The sequence below is a fragment of the Bufo gargarizans genome, chromosome 3, assembly GCF_014858855.1.
Source record: "Bufo gargarizans isolate SCDJY-AF-19 chromosome 3, ASM1485885v1, whole genome shotgun sequence".
NCBI classification, from domain to species: Eukaryota; Metazoa; Chordata; class Amphibia; order Anura; family Bufonidae; genus Bufo; species Bufo gargarizans.
The window spans coordinates 221613894-221635646 of record NC_058082.1 but is presented as its reverse complement, the minus strand read 5'-3'; the positions used below and the strand labels follow the sequence as shown (position 1 = coordinate 221635646).

At 42.0% G+C, this 21753-nt stretch overlaps 1 protein-coding gene across 1 annotated transcript in view; it reads left to right on the top strand.

Moving 5' to 3' along the window:
- MYO16 (myosin XVI) overlaps positions 1-21753 on the top strand; it is a 482244-nt gene that overhangs the window by 276026 nt on the left and 184465 nt on the right. The window contains exons 24-26 of the mRNA XM_044285559.1: positions 914-1086; positions 6045-6125; positions 6268-6473. Of these exons, the coding sequence (XP_044141494.1) occupies positions 914-1086; positions 6045-6125; positions 6268-6473 (460 nt within the window). The remainder of the gene's footprint in view (positions 1-913; positions 1087-6044; positions 6126-6267; positions 6474-21753) is intronic.

Here is a 21753-nt window from a genome sequence, read left to right as displayed (position 1 = left end):
CATGCCTCCACAGCTCTGAAACTGCATGTCAACAAAGGGCCAGAAGAGAACCAGGGAAATGAGGAAATATGATATCTTCATTCAATATTATATAAAAAAAAATTGCCTAAAGCTTGATTAGCTTGTATATGTATATATTGCTGACATCAGATTTACAGTGCTTTATTTTTTTTTTCTTTTACATAATTAAGACAACCCCTTTAAGGCTCTAAACCATTTTTCTGGTGTACAAAAGCTGTAAGTTTTGGTTAAAGTCCATTTTGGTTAAAGTTTTGCACTAAAATATGCGACTTCACCCCCATCCACTTACTGTATTTAAAAAGTAGCCTGGTCATGAACAGGAGGCTACAGATAGGAAATTAAAAAATATGTGCACCAAAGAACTGGAGCATTACACCTGAAATCTTTTGCTAGCCTCTTACCAGCGTAGATTTCAGTTCAGGTACGTGGGCTGACCTTGATGTCCCACAATTGTTAAGAGTTGTGGCTTCTTAATAATTGCTCCAAATTTCATGTCAACACAGCACAAATAAAGACTGGAGTACAAAATGATGGCCTTAAATATGATACGAACACATGTTCCCATACAGATGCATAGGTTCTGGGCAGCAAATCCATGTTTACACAGGAAACAATGATTTAGGTGTCAAGATCAACAATGCTTTCACCCCATGAACAAGGGTTTACACAGGGCAATTATGTGAAACAAGCTTTCCTATGAAATCTCCTTCATAATAATTGCCCAAGTCATTGGCTTTTATGAAGCAGCCTCTCCAATTTGTGTACAGATCTTGTAATTCTTAACAGCATTGCATAACTGGGGAAAATGTATTGCTTTACTGTATTTGGTTAAACATGTTTTTACAGTAAGTTTACATTGACCGTATTATAATTGTCATGCAATTCTTTATAGCGAGTGAAAATGTGCTAATCAACCAGATGTTCCAGTCTAAACTCACACAGACAGGATCCCTTGTACCACCATATCCTCCACTTAAACTTAGAGGACCCAAAGCAGCCTTACTGTTTAAAAAAACATCAAGCACTTCAAATGGTGAGACCAAAAGAATATTGGAACTCAGTAAGGTAAGATACAGAGATATAAAGATTATTATTAAGTGTTCTTGCATGGCAAGACCACTTACTGTTATCTCACATATATATTCTTCTTATTATAGCCAAATTTACCACCCTAACTCCTCCCACAGTTTTTTCACTACATAGACAGTAATATACCGAAACGTGCGGATTGTCCCCTATTGGTGTGCTATTACTTTGTGAAACGTTTTGCCGAATGGTTCACAAAATATCAGCGTTTTTGTGGTGAAATTGGTCCCATAGGAATGAATGGCGGAATGTTCAAAACAAGAGTGGGAGCTGACAAAAGCTAGAGTGTGAGCTGAAAAAAATCAGGACATGATTTCTAAACTCCCACCACTCCCTCACTTTCAAGTCCACCTACACAAATCTTATATCGTTATAAAACGTTCAGCTATCCCTGCTGCCACTAAAAATGTCCACGGATAAGCCATAGACCTGATAGTTTTCACAATATGACCATTTGTTTGCAACTCACACCATTGACATTCAGTGAAACTCCACTCTAGCCACCTCAAATTTGAAGGGCAATTTCTGTGATAAACTGCGACTGTGCCTTCATTTTTAATATTACAGAGACATACTATGCATCAAAACGTAGGTCTTGGTCTTATGATTCTCACAATATAAAGCTCTTAGCTGTAGGATTTTAAACTACAACCGTTTAAAGATGACAACCGCCAGTGAAGTGAGCAAGTTGGAGCAGTTTGTTTTTAACTGCTCTTCTCTGCCCTTGCTGTAGAGTGAGTTGCCATAGGAATCCAGCCAGTAGACTGTGAGCTGAAAAATCTGGATATTATTTCTAAACTGCCACCACTCCGTCATTTTCAAGCCCACCTACACAAATCGGCTGCTAATGTTTTTTATAAATGTATGTTTTAATGCAACTGTGACTCTCTTTGGGCAACAACGTTGCAATTAAATGTGCTATATAAATAAATAAAAGTTGAAATGCATTTCTCACTCCATCAAGCTTGCCATGTGCACTTTTTAAATTTGATCAATCAATTGGTTAGTGTAATGTTTACTATCTTTACTCACTCCAAACACTCCACACAGTTACTCTGTCCACTCCATAAAGTTACTCTACCCAGTCCAACCTTTCCACAGTTACTCCAGCTACTCCAACCACACAACAGTTACTCAAGCCACTCCACCCAGTTACTCCGCCACTCCAGTTGTAGACTACTGGTGGAGGCAAGAACACTTCACACAATTTCCCCAGAAATTGTAGCTTTTCTAGTTATCTTTGGTATTATTATTTGCATCCTTATATAACTCAGCGGGCTAAACCAATGTACAGTTGTGTTTGAAATAATAGCAGTGTTTAAAAAAGTGAATAAAGCTCAAAATACTTCTAATAGCTTTTATTTCCATACACACAAATGCATTGGGAACACTACACATTCTATTCCAAATAGAAGAAAATATATCAAATTTGTGTTCTTCCAAAAAATGAAGAAAAGTTCATATTAGACTGTTCCCAAAAATAACAGTGTTTGCATTCTTCTTTACAAACTGAAACATTCACTATATAAACTATTTTTTTTAAAAAGATTTTAAAGATTTTGCTTTCCTTTGAATCACTTAACCAATATTTAGTGGTATAACCACTGTTTCTGAGAACTGCTGTACATCTGTGTTACATGAAATCAACCAACTTCTGGCACCTATGAACAGGTTTTCCAGCCCAGGATGATTGGACTACATTCCACGGTTCTTCTTTATTTCTTGGTTTTGCCTCAGAAACTGCATTTTTGATGTCACCCCACAAGTTTTCTATTGGATTAAGAACCGGGTATTGGGCTGACCACTCCATAACGTCAATCTTGTTGGTCTGAAACCAAGATTTTGCACGTTTACTGGTGTGTTTGGGGTCGTTGTCTTGTTGGAACACCTATTTCAAGGGCATTTCCTCTTCAGCATAAGGCAACATGACCTCTTCCAGTATTCTGATGTATTCAAACATATCCAGGATCCCTGGCATGTGATAAATAGGCCCAACACCATAGTATGAGAAGCATCCCCATATCATAATGCTTGCGCCACCATGCTTCACTGTCTTCACAGTGCACTGTGGCTTGAATTCAGTGTTTGACAGTGACAAACTGTCTCCGGCCACTAGACCCAAAAAGAAAAATCTTACTTTAATCAGTCCACAAAATGTTGTGCCATCTCTCTTTAGGCTAGTCAATGTGCTCTTTGGCAAATTGTAACCTCTTCAGCACATGTCTTTTTTTTTTTTAACAGTGGGACTTTGTGGGGGGGCTTTTTGCAGATAGCTTGGCTTCACATAGGCATTGTCACGGATGTAGTAGGGGAGAACACCAAAAGACAATCAAGAAGGAAGGGGATAGACACTAGGCCTCACCGCTAGGGAAGGAAAAGGGTCACCACCTATAAAACCCTGCTCTTGGCCCTAACACCTCTCGATGGTAGAGATACCCATACACGGGAACCTAGAAAACCCTGGTGACCCTCAAATTCCCTAAAGATAATGACAGGGCAGAGGCCACCTGTTCCTTCCCTGGTGAAGGCACTAGCATCTCACTGATGCCTAGTAAACAACCGGGAAGGGGGGGGGGAATACAAAACACGACAAGCGGAACACTTAACTTCAGAGGATGAAGGATGAACAGGACTTCAACACGAACCACACTCCAGCTCTTTCAAGACCAAATGAAGCTATCCCAAGCAAGGAGTGATGGGAAAAGTCAGACTAAATAGGGCGAGATAAAGGTTACATGATCCACACCTGAACAGGAGTTGTGGACATACCAGCAACACACAGACAAAGTGAAACCAAAAGAGGCTGTCAGATCACTAATGCGTAGATAATCTTTTAGATCTTCTGAGACCTGTCACAGATGTGACAGGTGTCTTCTAATTGTAACAGTACTCGTAGGTAACTTTAGACCTTCTTTGATCTTTCTGGAGCTGATTGTTGGCTGAGTCCTTGCCATTTTGGCTATTCTTCTATCCATTCGAATGGTAGTTTCTTGCGTTCTTTCACGTCCTTCAGATTTTGGTTGCCATTTTAAAGCATTTGCAATCATTTTAGCTGATCAGCCTATCATTTTCTGCACTTCTTTATATGTTTTCCCCTCTCCAATCAACTTTTTAATCTAGGTACGCTGTTCTTCTCAACAATGTGCGGAACAACCCATTTTCGTCAGAATTTCTGAGAAATGCACTGTAACCAGCATGTACAATGATTGCTACCTTCCTTCCTTAAATAAGGGCAATAATTGCCACCAGTTTTTCAAAGAATAAACGATCTCACTAATTGAACTCCACACACTATTATTTTGAACATGCCCCTTTCAATAAGTGATTGAATTACAGAGAATTAGCAGCACGCATGTCATGACTGTTGGGTCGGTTGGATTTCTATTACTCTACTACACCTGCTAGTAAATTATTTGCCATGTAGAAATATCATTTCTACCAAAAACAATGATTGATCAGGTTAGTGATGTCTGACTGCTATTATTTTGAACACAACTGTATGTGGCAAAGAACCACATTATAGAGGACCTATCAGCTGTCCTGACATATAGTAATTAATGGTAGGTATTACATTTTAAAAATACTGGAGCACCTTTTCTTAGAACTTTGCATTACATTCCTCAGTTATTTTTCCTAAAAATGTATGATTACATTTAGAACTCTGTGTTACCAATTGGGATGTGTCCCTACATTGTCTAATACAACCCTAGAGGGAATAACAGAGTAACAACGCAACACAGAGTTATGTGGAAAAAATGCTCCAGAATTCTCATATCCTGGTTCTTAACATGTATTCTTTAAGTAATTAAAGGATGTTTCCCTTCCACCAAAATTTTTGTTATGGCTCCAAATTTGTTCTGCCTTAAAAAAGGAATACACTTGCCTATTGACCAGTGTTTATTGCTAGTGCCAAGAATTCTCTTCTCACTGCTTCCAGTCCACTGTGGTCCCATCCATCGTTATGTGCAGCACTGCGGCCATTCACTGAGATTAGCAGTCATGTACCAGTGGGGACACATCATCACTCAGGCTAGTGATTGGCTGCAGTGGTGCATATGACAACATATGATACATCACACTCCCGATTTGCATGGGGACCAGATCCACAGTGCTAGTGAATAAGTGCCTTTCTTTCTTTATGGAGAGCATATTTGGGACCACAACTATAAATGCAGTTGAAGTCAGGAGACCCCTTTAATGAATCAGTGATATAACTATGTAGACAGGACAATTTTGCACAGATTAAAATATATATTAATCATTTCAGGAGATCCACTATACTTCATGTCTTTTTTTTATCAATAGTAAGCATGGGCTTTACTGACATAATCTTGCCAAACAACTGCATCAATATAGTAAAAATTGTGTCCATACTAATAAAATATTGTATAATAATTATTGTTGAGCGAATGGGTATCTGAAGTGGACTTTGGTAATGTAACAAATTAATTTTCCCTGAAGTGCCAATAAAATAGAAAAGAAATACATACTCTTCTTATCCATTTGCATGTGAAGAGGCTGCCACGGCCATCTTGATTGAAGATACCGCGCGTCATCACTTCACTGATGTCTTCAATCAAGGTGGCCGTGTGGTCTTTACGAGATCAAATGCCCCCAATGTTAATCTCAGATGCTGCAATCTCAGATGAACATGGCATCTGAGGGGTTCAATGATGGGAGGCAGCACCATCGCCATTCCCCGTCATTGCTCCCGCTACATACAAAGAAATGCACTTTGTGACACAGTAATTCATCATCAAGCGAAAATTTAAGGAATTTGGCAAAGCAGCCGAATCAAATTTTCCATAACTTTAATATGTTACAAACTTATTTGTTTCAAATATTAGTTCAGTTTAAATGCTTCTTTTATAACTCTATTTGCTTTGTTGTTTTATGCTCTCTATAGATTTATTTCACCGTTATTTTCTTCTCTCCAGTTGCTAAAAAAGAAAGGTTCATATTCATTTCTCCAGAAGCTGGAAAGAGGAGGGCCGACCACTGTGACAATACAACTCAGGGTTAGTATACTTTAGTACAATCAATCATGTCAGAGAATCCTTATATTGCAGGGGGAGAGAAGAACAAAATATATGCATTGATGGCTTTTGTGGACCAGCTGATCTGGGGTGAATGAGTTCTCCCTGTCTCTTTCTCATATAGAAAACTCTCACAGAGCTAATTGGAAAGATCCAAGCCAGCACGCTACATCTCATGCATTGCATCAAGCCTAACAACTCGAGACTAGCTGAAACTTTTGATACTTTTTATGTGTCTGCTCAACTGCAATATATTGGTGTTCTGGAGATGGTGAAGATAATACGACATGGATACCCAATACGCCTCTCATTCCCTGACTTCTTGTCAAGGTAGGTTTAAAGGTCAGTTATTTTAGCAAATGCTAGTCTTGCAATTAGAAAATAATTATCTAGCTGAATCTGTATGTAGCTTTAAGTTTAATAAGTTTGTACACAATATTTGTACCAATCATTTGAGAGATCATTTACAGACAGGCTTGTCTGAAAAACTTGCATAAGGAATGACATAACTGTGAAGATTACATGCGTAACCCTCTGCATCCAGACAGAAAATTCTTGCATCTTCCTAAATAGAAATGTATATAAAAAAAACTATTATCATTTAGTGCAACACAGAGTACCTGCATGAAAGCTTATAATATATGATATTATTTAATAATTTTTCTTATTTTTTTTTTCGGGGGTGATCTTGGGGTTTGTGAAAAAAACTTCAATGCCGCCAGTGTTTTCTGGATTTTGTAATGTAATTTTGATTTGAATATGGGGATGGGAAATGTGTTTTTTTTACCTTCTCAACTTTTGCACAATATAATTTTTCTAAAACGTTACAAAGTGAAAGTAAGAAGCCCGGGGATGCAAGATTACCCATAATGCCGAGCAGCCAGCCAATCTACACATATCCATCCCTTGTGAAGGTACAGCCCTATAAAACCCTCATCACGTGAGGTCTACACAATTTTCTTGTAAGCTGAGCATACGGGCAAGCTCTCATGTGCTAGGGACAGTGTTGCTGAAAATGAGTAATAGAAGAATATTGGAAGAATAAGGAGATCTCCATGTTGGTGTAAGGAGTTTAACAGACCAATTAATGCTCCCAGTAAAAGGAGTAAATAAATAAGTTTTTATCCAGGTGAAAAAAAAGTTGCCTCTCTAGAATTAAAGTGCTCCTCTTACCCTGGAGCCTAAGTCAGTGATTTAGATAGTAGAATATAAAATATAAACTACATTATAAAATATAATATTTTCACTTTAAGAATAAGTGCTATGTTTATTTTTATATTAGAGAGGTTTTCCATGGTTGATGACCTATTCTCAAGTTAGGTCATTATTATCGGATCGATGAGATTCTGACTCCCTGTAATCCTAGCACTCGAATGGAACAGGAAACACAAACTCAGTTCAAAGTGTAGTGGCCATGCCGGGTTACTGCAGCTAAACTGCCATTTACTTCATTGGGAGTAGAGCTGCAGTAACCCAGCATGGCAACTACACTTTGAAATGATCTTTGCTTCTTGCTCTATTCAAAAGCTAGTTAATGAGCCGAAAGCAGCAGGGATCAACTGATTGGAGTGAGTATGGGGTGTTAGGCTCCCACTGATCAGACATTAAGAACTTATCCTGAGGACAGATCATCAATATCAAAAGTCTGGAAAGCCCCTTTCAAACTGTGAAAACTTTGATGCTGGTGGACTATCCCTTTAGAGGCTGCGGTCAATGCTGACCGCGCAATCAAAAGGGTCTGCGCGGTATCACCGCTCCTTGTATCCCTCCATTGGGAGCCTGCGATGCTGTGGTTGCCATGGTATCCCGAAGCCTTACAAAGTCTCCTGGGCCTGCCAGCTGTGGAAGCCTATGAGACCCAGGCCCCAGGCTGAGTTACATAGGCACACAATCAGTGTAATACTGACCATGTATTCTAATGCATTGTGGAGGGGATCAGACTCCCAAAAGTCCCATAGTGGGACAAAAATAAAAGTTTCAAGTAAAAAAATAAAATAGAAAAAAAAATACACATATCTTATGCCTGGCTTTATTAAAATATCCAATGATCTACTACAAGTGAACACCATGAAAAAAAAACTGTGCCAGAACAACCAATTTTAGGTCACCTCGTCTCACAAAAAGCACAACATGAAGCTAAAAACTCTTATGTACCCCAAAATAGTACAATGCAAATGTCAACGTCAATGCAAAAAAAGACCACACACAACACAAGACTTGCCAGAAAAATTAAAAACATAAATAGCTTTGCAACGTCAAAACAAACAAAACTGCTTTGTGTAAAAGAAAATAAATATATATACACAGTACAGACCAAAAGTTTGGACACACCTTCTTATTCAAGGAGTTTTCTTTATTTTCATGACTATGAAAACTGTAGATTCACACTGAAGGCATCAAAACTATGAATTAACACGTGTAATTCTATACATAACAAAAAAGTTGAATGTCATATTCTAGGTTCTTCAAAGTAGTCACCTTTTGCTTTGATTGCTGCTTTGCACACTCTTGGCATTCTCTTGATGAGCTTCAAGAAGTAGTCACCTGAAATGGTTTTCACTTCACAGGTGTGCCCTGTCAGGTTTAATAAGTGGGATTTCTTGCCTTATAAATGGGGTTGGGACCATCAGTTGCGTTGTGGAGAAGTCAGGTGGATACACAGCTGATAGTCCTACTGAATAGACTGTTAGAATTTGTATTATGGCAAGAAAAAAGCAGCTAAGTAAAGAAAAACAAGTGGCCATCATTACTTTAAGAAATGAAGGTCAGTCAGTCCGAACACAAGGAATGGACATTAGACCAGTGGAAATCTGTGCTTTGGTCTGATGAGTCCAAATTTGAGATCTTTGGTTCCAACCACTGTGTCTTTGTGCGACACAGAAAAGGTGAATGAATGGACTCTACATGCCTGGTTCCCACCGTGAAGCATGGAGGAGGAGGTGTGATGGTGTGGGGATGCTTTGCTGATGACACTGTTGGGGATTTATTCAAAATTGAAGGCATACTGAACCAGCATGGCTACCACAGCATCTTGCAGCGGCATGCTATTCTATCCGGTTTGCGTTTAGTCGGACCATCATTTATTTTTCAACAGGACAATGACTCTAAACACACCTCCAGGCTGTGTAAGGGCTATTTGACCATGAAGGAGAGTGATGGGGTGCTGCGCCAGATGACCTGGCCTCCACAGTCACCGGACCTGAACCCAATCGAGATGGTTTGGGGTGATTAAATTAAATGTTACCATGTTTTTATTGAATACAATATGTAAACATTTACAGTGCAGGTGGAAAAAGTATGTGAACCCTTGGATTTAATAACTGGTTGAACCTCCTTTGGCAGCAATAACTTCAACCAAACGTTTCCTGTAGTTGCAGATCAGACGTGCACAACGGTCAGGAGTAATTCTTGACCATTCCTCTTTACAGAACTGTTTCAGTACGGCAATACTCTTGGGATGTCTGGTGTGAATCGCTTTCTTAAGGTCATGCCACAGCATCTCAATCGGATTGAGGTCAGGAGTCAGGACTATGACTGGGCCACTCCAGAAACCATATTTTCTTCTGTTTAAGCCATTCTGTTGTTGATTTTCTTCTATGCTTTGGGTCATTGTCCTGTTGCAACATCCATCTTCTGTTGAGCTTCAGTTGGTAGACAGATGGCCTTAAGTTCTCCTGCAAAATGTCTTGATAAACTTGATAATTCATTTTTCCTTCGATGATAGCACTCCGTCCAGGCCCTGGCGCAGCAAAGCATCCCCAAACCATATGGGTTGGGATGAGGTTTTGATGTTGGTGTGCTGTGCCTCTTTTTTTCCACACATAGTGTTGGGTGTTTCTTCCAAACAACTCAACTTTGGTTTCCTCTGTCCACAGAATATTTTGCAAATACTGCTGTGGAACATCCAGGTGCTCTTGTGCAAACTGTAAACGTGCAGCAATGTGTTTTTTGGACAGCAGTGGCATCCTCTGTGGTATCCTCCCATGAAGTCCATTCTTGCTTAGTGTTTTACGTATCGTAGATTCGCTAACATGGATGTTAGCATATGCCAGAGAATTTTGTAAGTCTTTAGCTGACACTCTAGGATTCTTCTTCCCCTCATTGAGCAGTATGCACTGTGCTCTTGCACTCATCTTTACAGGATGGCCACTCCTAGGGAGAGTAGCAGCAGTGCTGCACTTTCTCCATTTATAGACAATTTGTCTTACTGTGGACTGATGAACAGCAAGGCTTTTGGAGATACCTTTATAACCCTTTCCAGCTTTATGCAAGTCAATAATTCTTAATCGTAGGTCTTCTGAGAGCTCTTTTGTGTGAGGCTTCATTCACATCAGGCAATGCTTCTTGTGAAAAGCAAACCCAGAACTGGTGTGTGTTTTTTATAGGGCAGGGCAGCTGTAACCAACACCTCCAATCCCATCTCATTGATTGTACTCCAGTTGGCTGACACACCTTAGCTCTTGGAGATGTCATTAGTCTAGGGGTTCACATACTTTTTCCACCTCGCTGTGAATGTTTACATGGTGTGTTCAATAAAAACATGGTAACATTTAATTATTTGTGTGTTATTAGTTTAAGCAGACTGTGATTGTCTATTGTTGTGACTTAGATGAAAATCAGTTCTCATTTTATGACCAATTTGTGCAGAAATCCATATCATTCCAAAGGGCTCACATACTTTTTTTTGGAACTGTATATATATACTCTGTATACAATCCTCTGATAGACGCTGATAACAGAGAACAGTGTTGTGATTGGGAAAACTGTCCAATAAAAATATAGCCTAACTCACAGAATACTAATGAGGAATAAACTGCGTGCAGATGAGGCATATGGCTGATCCAACATGGTTTCATATGAAAAGATATTAGAAGTAGAGATGAGCGAAGCTTACAAAAATTAAATTTGGCTGCTTCAACGAATTTCACAAAAAAATTTGCTTTGTGACGAATTACTGTGTCATGAAGTGCATTTCTTTGTAAGTAGCTGGCGTAATAACGGGGAACGACTATTGTGCTGCCCCCATCATTGAACCCCTCAAATGCTGTGTTCATCACTGATCACAACATCAGAGATACAAATAAGGGCTTTCAGGGGTTAATCGGTAAAAACAAAATACTTACCTTACTCATTTGAGCATGAAGAGGCCGCTGCAGCCATGTTGATTGAAGATTGCAGAGCGAAATCTAGTGCTGTGCGAAATTTGGCTATGTGGCAAATCGAATTTTCCCTGAAATTTAGATCGATGTCCACTTCGGATACTTTGATTTGCTCAACACTAATTTGAAGTGAGATACAAGTCAGTGTAAACAAGATAGTGCCCTCCAATCGCTCCTTTTGAGGCTTGGTCATGTCCGGCAAAGTTGGGACCTTTACAAACACCTTTTTGGACACACGATTTACCTACGTGTATGTGCCAAATGGTTCAGTTATTTGGTTGCCTATTGACAGACATTTACTTTTATAGTATAGATGTGGTGTGCTCAAGCAGAAAGATGATTGATTTACATAGAAAATGACTAATCTCACAGCAGTTTATTATGCCATAAGCACATGACCAGACTTATGATTTGAATATGTTTGCAAGATGAGGGCAGCCAGACTCTTTTTCGCACGACCTTCACATAGCTAAATATTTAATCCCACAGAAAATGTTCAGTGTATCCTGCACTTTTTCCTGGCTTTTGAAAAATTACAGCAGGAATGTTGTATTTTGCTGCCAGCCATTAAGTGCAACTGAGGTCAATACATTTCAATATGCCTTTGGTTCATAATAATGGTTAATGCATTGTTCAAGTAGAAATGATTGCATACAATAAAATAATTAAGGCTGTGAATGGATCTGTCACATTAATACTTAACTGCGATTTTATTCTCAGTGCTCATGAATATCAGTTCCAGTGACAGTCAGACATATAGTCTAAGACAGCATATAATGAATCAGTAGATGCTATGCTTGATCTGCTTTGATTTAAAGAAGTATTCCAGTTTTAATGATTGCATTTATTTATGTAGAGAATAAGAACAAGTTTCTACTTTACATATATTTAAAAGTTTGTTCGCAGACCTAGGAGTTTTATCCTAATTTATTTTTAGTTTTATCCTAATGCATTCTGAATGGAGAGCATTCCGTTCAGGATGCATCAGGATGTCTTCAGTTCAGTCACTCTTACGGTATTTGGCCAGAGAAAATACCGCAGCATGTTGCAGTATTTTCTCCCTTCAAAATTCTGGAAAGCCGGCATTATTTTCCATTGAAATACATTAATGCACCAAGTGTTCCAGCAAAACGGATCCGGTTTTCCGGTCTGCACATGCGCAGACCTTTAAAAATGCAGAAAAAAAAAATACCGGATCCAGTCTGCACATGCGCAGACCTTTCAAAATACAAAAATAAATAAATACCGGATCCGTTTTTTCCGGATGACACCAGAGAGATGGATCTGGTGTTTCAATGCATTTGTTAGACAGATCCGCATACGGATTTGTAGTTTCATGACAGCTGGAAAGCCACAGGTTGGCAGTATCTCATGTCTGCCAATGGCAATGTGTAGAAGCAGATCTTAGTGTGTTTTTTTGTTTTGTTTTTTTAACACTAAAGTTTATTAACAACATGACAAAATCACTTAGAGACAAGAAGCCACATTGCAAATCACTACAGACAGGCACATAATGGGTAGGGTATATTCACACTGTGTGTAATCCTTTCTGTTTTGCGGTCCGCAAATAACGGAACGATGTTGCGGACAAATGACTTTCATTTGTGTTCCGTATGTCTTCAGTTTTTTTATTGGTCCACAAAAAACTGAAGAAAAAAAAATAAAGAGAGAAAAAAAAAAGAATTATTAAGGGTCCAGTCACACGTCCGTAATTTGGGTCCGCATTCGTTCCGCAATTTGCGGACCCATTCACTTTGGGCTGGAACGGATGCAAATCCACATTTCCTGGATCCGCATCCGCATTTTCGGGATCCGCATCCGTTTTTTCGGGATCCGCATCCGTTTTTTCGGGATCCATTTTTTCGGGATCCGCAATTTCATTCCTGAAAAAAATAGAACATGTCCTATTCTTGTCCGCAATTACGGACCAGAAAAGGCATTTTCTATTATAGTGTCTGTGATGTGCGGTCCGCAAATAGCGGATCGCACAATGAAGGTGTCCGTGTTTTGCGGATCCGCAATTTGGGGATCCGCAAAACACTTACGGACGTGTGAATGGACCCTAAGGCCTTCAAAAATACGGAAACGGATCCGCAAAAAACAGATGACATACGGAAACCATTCCAATTTGCAGATCCATTGACTTGAGGCTGCGGACCGATCTGTGCGGACAATAGTAGTACAAGCTTCATATTTTTGCCGACTAGAAATGCAGAAACACGGATGCGGACAACATACTGAACGTTGTCCGCTCATCTTATTCACCCATAGAAATGAATGGATCCCCATCTATTCCGCAAAATGAGGAATGGATGCGGACACAGCTGCGTTGGTGACCTCTTCCTCCGGCCTTCGCCTCATGCTTCCACTTGTCCCCCGGCGTCAGTCGGGAATGCTCTCTGAAGCGCGTCTACCAGCGTGAGCCTGTAGTCGCGCATGTTCCGATCACGCTCCAAGGAGGGAATTAAGTACGGCACATTGTCTTTGTAACGGGTATCCAGCAGGGTGGCCACCCAGTAATCAGCACACGTTAAAATTTGGGCAACTCTGCTGTCATTGCGCAGGCACTGCAGCATGTAGTCGCTCATGGGTGCCAGGCTGCCCAGAGGTAAGGACAAGCTGTCCTCTGTGGGAGACGTATCGTCTGCATCCTCCGTATCCCCCCAGTGATGCTCCAGTGATGGGCACGACCTGCGTTGGATGCCACCCCGCTGTGAACATGCTTCATCCCCATCCTCCTCGTCCTCCAGTAGTGGGCCCTGGTTGGCCAAATTTGTACCTGGCCTCTGCTGTTGCAAAAATCCTCTTTCTGAGCCACTTATAAAAGACTGGCCTGAAAGTGTTAGAAATGACCCCTCTTCCTCCTCCTCGTCCTGGGCCACATCCTGTTCCTTCCATCAGTGTTTTCTCAAGGAGAAGTGGTATTGTAATGCTGATAACGGTGTCATCGCCACTGGCCATGTTGATAGAGTACTCAAAACAGCGCAACAGGGCACACAGGTCTCGCATGGTGAAGTGGTGCTGTTCCGCAGTGCGACTCACCCGTGCGTGCTGCAGCTGAAACTCCACTATAGCCTGCTGCTGCTCGCACAGTCTCTCCAGCATGTGCAAGGTGGAGTTCCACCTGGTGGGCACGTCGCATATGAGGCAGTGAACGGGAAGGCCAAAGTTACGCTGTAGATCAGACAGCCGAGCGTTGGCAGGATGAGAACGCCGGAAACGCGCACAGATGGCCGGCACTTTATGCAGCAGCTCTGACATGTCAGGGTAGTTGTGAATGAATTTCTGCACCACCAAATTCAGCACATGCGCCAGGCAAGGGATGTGCATCAAACCGGCTAGTCCCAGAGCTGCAACGAGATTTCGCCCATTATCACACACCACCAGGCCGGGCTTGAGGCTCACTGGCAGCAACCACTCGTCGGTCTGTTGTTCTATACCCCGCCACAACTCCTGTGGGGCCTGTCCCCCAAACACATTTGTTTCAGAATGGCCTGCTGATGTTTATCCCTGGCTGTGCTGAAGTTGGTGGTGAAGGTCTGTCGCTGACCGGAAGAGGAGGTAGTAGAAGAGGAGGAGGAAGCCGAGTAGGAAGAGGAGGCAACAGGAGGCAAAGAATGATGCCCTGCGATCCTTGGCTGCGGAAGGACGTGCGCCAAACAGCTCTCCTCCTGGGGCCCAGCCGCTACTACATTTATGCAGTGTGCAGTTAGGGAGATATAGTGTCCCTGGCCGTGCTTACTGGTGCACGTATCTGTGGTTAGGTGGACCTTGCCACAGATGGTGTTGCACAGTGCACACTTGATTTTATCTGATACTTGGTTGTGCAGGGAGGGCACGACTCTTCTGGAGAAGTAGTGGTGGCTGGGAACAACATACTGTGGGACAGCAAGTGACATGAGCTGTTTGAAGCTGTCCGTCTCAACCAGCCTGAATGACAGCATTTCAAAGGCCAGTAGTTTAGAAATGCTGGCATTCAGGGCCAGGGTTCGAGGGTGGCTAGGTGGGAATGTGCGCTTTCTCTCAAAGGTTTGTGAGATGGAGAGCTGAACGCTTCCAGGGGACATGTTGAAGATGCTTGGTGATGGAGGTGGTGTGGTTGGTGGCACATTCTCTGTTTGCTGGGCGGCAGGTGCTCCAGAGGCGGAGGAAGAGGCTGAGGCAGCAGCAGAAGAGGGAGCAGGAGGGGCCTGAGCCCTTTCTTGGTTTTGAAGGTGCTATCTCCACTGCAGCCCGTGTCTCGCATGTAGATGCCTGGTCATGCAGGTTGTGCTAAGGTTCAGAATGTTAATGCCTCGCTTTAGGCTCTGATGGCACAGCGTGCAAACCACTCGGGTCTTGTCGTCAGCACATTGTGTAAAAAAGTGCCATGCCAGGGAACTCCTTGAAGCTGCCTTTGGTGTGCTCGGTCCCTGGTGATGGTGGCCAGTAGCAGGCGAACAGTTTTGGCGACGGCTGCTTTTGCACCCTGCTCCCGCTTTTGCTATGCTGTTGGCTCGGTCTCACCACTGCCTCTTCCTCCGAACTCTGAAAGTCAGTGGTCTAGGACCTCATCGTTCCCTGCATCGTCTTCCACCCAGTCTTCCTTCCTGACCTCCTTTTCGGTCTGCACACTGCAAAAAGACGCAGCAGTTGGCACCTGTGTTTCATCATCATCAGAGACGTGCTGAGGTGGTATTCCCATGTCCTCATCAGGAAACATAAGTGGTTGTGCGTCAGTGCATTCTATGTCTTCCACCCCTGGGGAAGGATTAGGTGGATGCCCTTGGGAAACCCTGCCAGCAGAGTCTTCAAACAGCATAAGAGACTGCTGCATGACTTGAGGCTCAGACAGGTTCCCCGATATGCACAGGGGTGATGTGAAAGACTGATGGGCATGGGTTTCAGGCGCTACCTGTGCGCTTTCTGCAGAAGACTGGGTGGGAGATAATGTGAACGTGCTGGATCCACTGTCGGCCACCCAATTGACTAGTGCCTGTATTTGCTCAGGCCTTACTATCCTTAGAACAGCATTAGGCCCGACCAAATATCGCTGTAGATTCTGGCGGCTACAGTGACCTGAGGTAGTAAGTTCAGTAGGACGTGTAGCTGTGGCAGAATTGCCACGTCCTCTCCCTGCACCAGAGGCTCCACCAACACCACGACCAAGACTGCGTCCCTTAATAGTTATATGTTTGCCTCATAGTTAGCGTTCACAAAGCAAAGTAAAAAGTGGTTAAGTCTGTTAAAAAAAATTAACCGCCAATAAAAACTCTGATGTAGGGTATTGCACTCATTTTTTTTTTTTAAACTCTATATGACAGCGGTATTTGTGGCCTAAATTTTACAGTAATTTATGCACGTCTAATCCCAGATGTGCACTATATCAGAAGGTTTTTATAACCCCAGTAAGCACAAAGCCGTATTTCTGGCCTAAATGTGACAGTCACTTATGCACGTCTAATCCCAGATGTGCAGTATATCAGCGGGTTTTTTCACCCCAGTAAGCACAAAGCTGTATTTGTGGCCTAAATGTGACACTCACTTATGCATGTCTAATCCCAGATGTGCAGTATATCAGAGTTTTTTCACTCCAGTAAGCACAAAGCCGTATTTCTGGCCTAAATGTGATACTCACTTATGCACGTCTAATCCCAGATGTGCAGTATATTAGAGGGTTTTTTCACCCCAGTAAGCACAAAGCCGTATTTCTGGCCTAAATGTGACACTCACTTATGCATGTCTAATCCCAGATGTGCAGTATATCAGAGGGTTTTTTCACTCCAGTAAGCACAAAGGCGTATTTCAGGCCTAAATGTGATACTCACTTATGCACGTCTAATCCCAGATGTGCAGTATATTAGAGGTTTTTTTCACCCCAGTAAGCACAAATCCGTATTTGTGGCCTAAATGTGACAATCACTTATGCACGTCTAATCCCAGATGTGCAGTATATCAGAGGGGTTTTTCACCCCAGTAAGCACAAAGCTGTATTTGTGGCCAAAATGTAACACTCACTTATGCATGTCTAATCCCAGATGTGCAGTATATCAGAGGGTTTTTTCACCCCAGTAAGCACAAAGCCGTATTTCTGGTCTAAATGTGACACTCACTTATGCATGTCTAATCCCAGATGTGCAGTATATCAGAGGGTTTTTTCACTCCAGTAAGCACAAAGGCGTATTTCAGGCCTAAATGTGATACTCACTTATGCACGTCTAATACCAGATGTGCAGTATATTAGAGGTTTTTTTCACCCCAGTAAGCACAAAGCCGTATTTGTGGCCTAAATGTGACAATCACTTATGCACGTCTAATCCCAGATGTGCAGTATATCAGAGGGGTTTTTCACCCCAGTAAGCACAAAGCTGTATTTGTGGCCAAAATGTAACACTCACTTATGCATGTCTAATCCCAGATGTGCAGTATATCAGAGGGTTTTTTCACCCCAGTAAGCACAAAGCCGTATTTCTGGTCTAAATGTGACACTCACTTATGCATGTCTAATCCTAGATGTGCACTATATGAAACAGATGGGGGTTTTTTCCACCCCAGTAAGCAAAAAGCTGTATTTCTGGCCTAAATGTGACACTCACTTTGGAAAACGTCTAATCCTAGATGTGCACTATATGAAAAAAAGTTTTTTTTTAACCCCAGTAAGCAAAAAGCTGTATTTCTGGACTTGCAGACATGCAGATATCCTGTGCTGTTGCACTATTGTTGCATAAAATGGCTGACGATTATTTATTGATATTGACAAACTGAAGTAAAAAAATTTCTGCAGTAGTTGGCTCAGGGCAGGCTTAAAAAAATTGTGCACTGCACCCACAAAACACATTTGCTGTAGATCGTTGAGTAAAAAAGGAGTTCTTCATAAGATTTCTCCCTGATCTCTCCCTCACAGCAGCTGCAGCCTATCCCTACACTAATCCGAGCAGAGTGACGGGCGACGCTACGTGACTCCAGCTTAAATAGAGGCTGGGTCACATGCTTCAGTTGGCCTCAGTTGGCCAATCACAGCCATGCCAATAGTAGGCATGGCTGTGATGGCCTTTTGGGGCAAGTAGTATGACGCTTGTTACTTGGCTGCTGTGCAGCATTTCAAAAAGCAGTAAGAAAGCGCCGAACACCGAACCCGAACTTTTACGTAAATGTTCGGGTCCGGGTGCCGAAAAACCGAAAGTTCGGTACGAACCCAAACTTTACAGTTCGGGTTCGCTCAACTCTATGTATAAGGCCTTGCTTTATACAATAGAAATTGTATATATTTTTTTCACACCCACAAATTTAACAGTATTTTATTGGGATTATATGTGATAGACCAACACAAAGTAGCAAGTATGTTTAGAAAATGATACAATATTTTTCATAAATAAAAATCTGGAAACTGTGGCGTGGATTTGTTTTCAGCCCCCTTGAGTCAATACTTTGTAGGACCACCTTTCGCTGCAATTACAGCAGCAATTTTCAAGCCTTGCCACAGACTCTTAATGGGATTTAAGTCTGGACTTTGGCTGGACCATTATAATACATGAATATGCTTTGACCTTAAACATTCCATTGTACCTCTGTCTGTATGTTTAAGGTCGTTGTGCCGCTGGAAGATCAACCTCTGTCCCAGTCTCAAGTCTTTTGCAGCCTCTAAAAGGTTTTCCTCCGGGATTGCCTTGTATTTAGCTCCATATATCTTCCCATGAACTCTGACCATCTTCCCTGCTGAATGAAAGCACAGTAGGATGCTGCCACCACCATGTTTCATGGTGGGGATGTCGCTGTTCACACATGGCGTTTTGCACTTAGGTACAAAAGTTCAACTTTGGTCTAATCTGACCAGACCTACTTCCACATGTTTGCTGTGTTCCCTACGTGGCTTGTGGCAAACTACAAACATTACTTCTTATGGCTTGCTATTAAAAAGGGCTTCTGGCCACTCTTCCATAAAGGTCAGATTTGTGGAATACATGACTAATACTTGTCCTGTGGACAGATTCTCCTGCCTGAGTTGTGTATGTCAGCAGCTCCTCTGGAGTGACCATAAGCCTCTTGGTTGCTTCTATAATTAGTGCTCTCCTTGTTTGGGTGGTCAGTTTAGGTACACGGCCATGTCTTGCTAGGTTTGCAGTTGTGTCATACTTCTTCCAGTTTCGGATTATGGATTGATCAGCACTCCGTGAGGTGTTCAGACTGCAGGGTTACATTTTTTATAATGTAGCCACAACTTTATCCTTAACCTGTCTGGTGTGTTCCTTGGTTTTCATGATGCTGTTTGATCACTAATGTTCACTAACAAACCCCTGAGGCCTTCACAAAACAACTATAGTTATATAGAGTACAGGGGGCTGAATACAAATGCGCCAATTGGTATTTTCTTTTCAGTTCACACATACTTGCTACTAGAGATGGCCCGGCAGTCGTTTCGCGGCAAACTTTGCTCATTCGCTGTTTGCTGAACGGGCAAACATATGACAATATTCGCGCCTGCCATATTCTTTTACATTGTGAAGAACTTTGACCCATGACACATCCATCAGGTGGTACAGGACAGCCAATTGAGACGTTTCAGCACATGGGCATACCCCCTACCTTATAAATAAACCTGATCTGGCCGCCATTTTACATTCATTCTTTTGCCAGTGTAGGGAGAGGTTGCTGTGTGATACAGGGACAGACTGTTGGGACACAAATCGCTAGCTAATAGGGCCACACAAGTCCTTTTAAGGAATGGTATAGGTGTGCTATAGATAGGTGTGATATACTGAGGGGTGTAATATACTTATACTTTCTAACATAGAAAGTATATTATAGTGCAATTGTATTGTGTAGCAGTTGTGTGCGATTCTGCTGCGATACTGCAGCCACACGGAGTGCCAAACGCTATAGGAACAAAAAATTTCTACTGGTGTGATTTACCAGTTGCCCCCCAAAAAAACTGATTGAGGCAGGGGTGTTATATTACCATAATATACTTCCTATATAGTGCATTTAGGTAGTGCAGCATTTGTTTTCGGTTTTGCTGCGTTACCGCATCTACACAGAGTGACAAACGCTATTGAAACCAATAATTTCTACTGGTGTGATTAACCAGTTGCCCCCCCAAAAAAGGATTGAAGCAGGGGTGTTATATACCAATAATATACTTTCTATATAGTGCATTTCGGTAGTGCAGCATTTGTTTGCGGTTTTCCTGCGTTACCACATCTACACAGAGTGAAAAACACTATTTGAAGAAATAATTTCTACTGGTGTGATTTACCAGTTGCCCCCCCCCCAAAAAAAAACAGATTGAAGTAGGGATTTTATATACCAATAATATACTTTCTATATAGTGCATTAGGTAGTGCAGCATTTGTCTGCGGTTTTGCTGCATTACCGCATCTACACAGAGCGAAAAACACAAATTCTTGGGGCCTGTACTGGCCGACAGTTACATATTTATACTGTGACCGCCTAATGTACCTCCAGCCACAGAATACAAAGTTCTTTGCTGTCAGGTGAATGCCTATTGCATAATTTTTGGGGCTTGTACTGACCGACATTTACATATTTATCCTGTGACCGCCTAATGTACCTCCAGCCACAGAATCCAAAGTTCTTTGCTGTCAGGTAAATGCCTATTGGCTAATTTTTGGGGTCTGTACTTGCAGACAGTTACGTATTTATCCTGTGACCGCCTAATGTACCTCCAGTCACAGATTCCAAAGTTCTTTGCTGTCAGGTGAATGCCTATTGGCAAATTTTTGGGGCCTGTACTGGCCGACAGTTAAAGTTTTTATCTCTATACTCACATAATTACACCCCTGTCTCACTCCTCTGCCTCTCATTATGGTGGCGTATGAACGATATTCACCATAAGGACCTTCTAATATCACAGGGTCATGTAACTGTGCCCCCTTATACCCTGCATTGTGTCCTCTTACCACACCCTGTGCAGTGCCCCTAGTCATTCCCTGTACTGTGCTCTCTTATACCCTTTTATCCGGTCACGGTATGGCAGTGTTATCCGCTCTTTGTACAGAGGTGTTATCCGGTCAATGTATGGCAGTGGTATCCAATAACTGGATGGCCATAACTGTACCCCTTTTACTGCCCACGCCATCCTTTTTCAGACCTGGCATGAGCAGGAAAAATATGCAGATTGCGGTTCTAAGGACCTTTGCGCCACAATCTTCCCCTCTCAGCCACACTGCTCTCCATTCGCGAATTGTCTCAGCCAATGTTAGTCCATCACTAGCCCCCGATCCGGTTAGGCCATGCCCCCTCCCACTCCTCAGCCGACAGGGATTGAAAAAATTAAGTTAAATATCAACTTCTGTCAGCTGCAGAGGTGGGAGAGACAGTGACTTTCTCCCTGCAGCTCACACTAAGACAGCACAGTGCTGCTGTCTTAGAGTAAACTGTTCAGAAGGAGACACCCTCGATTCAGTTAGGCCATGCCCCTCCCACTCTTTAGCCGACAGGGATTAGAAAAAATA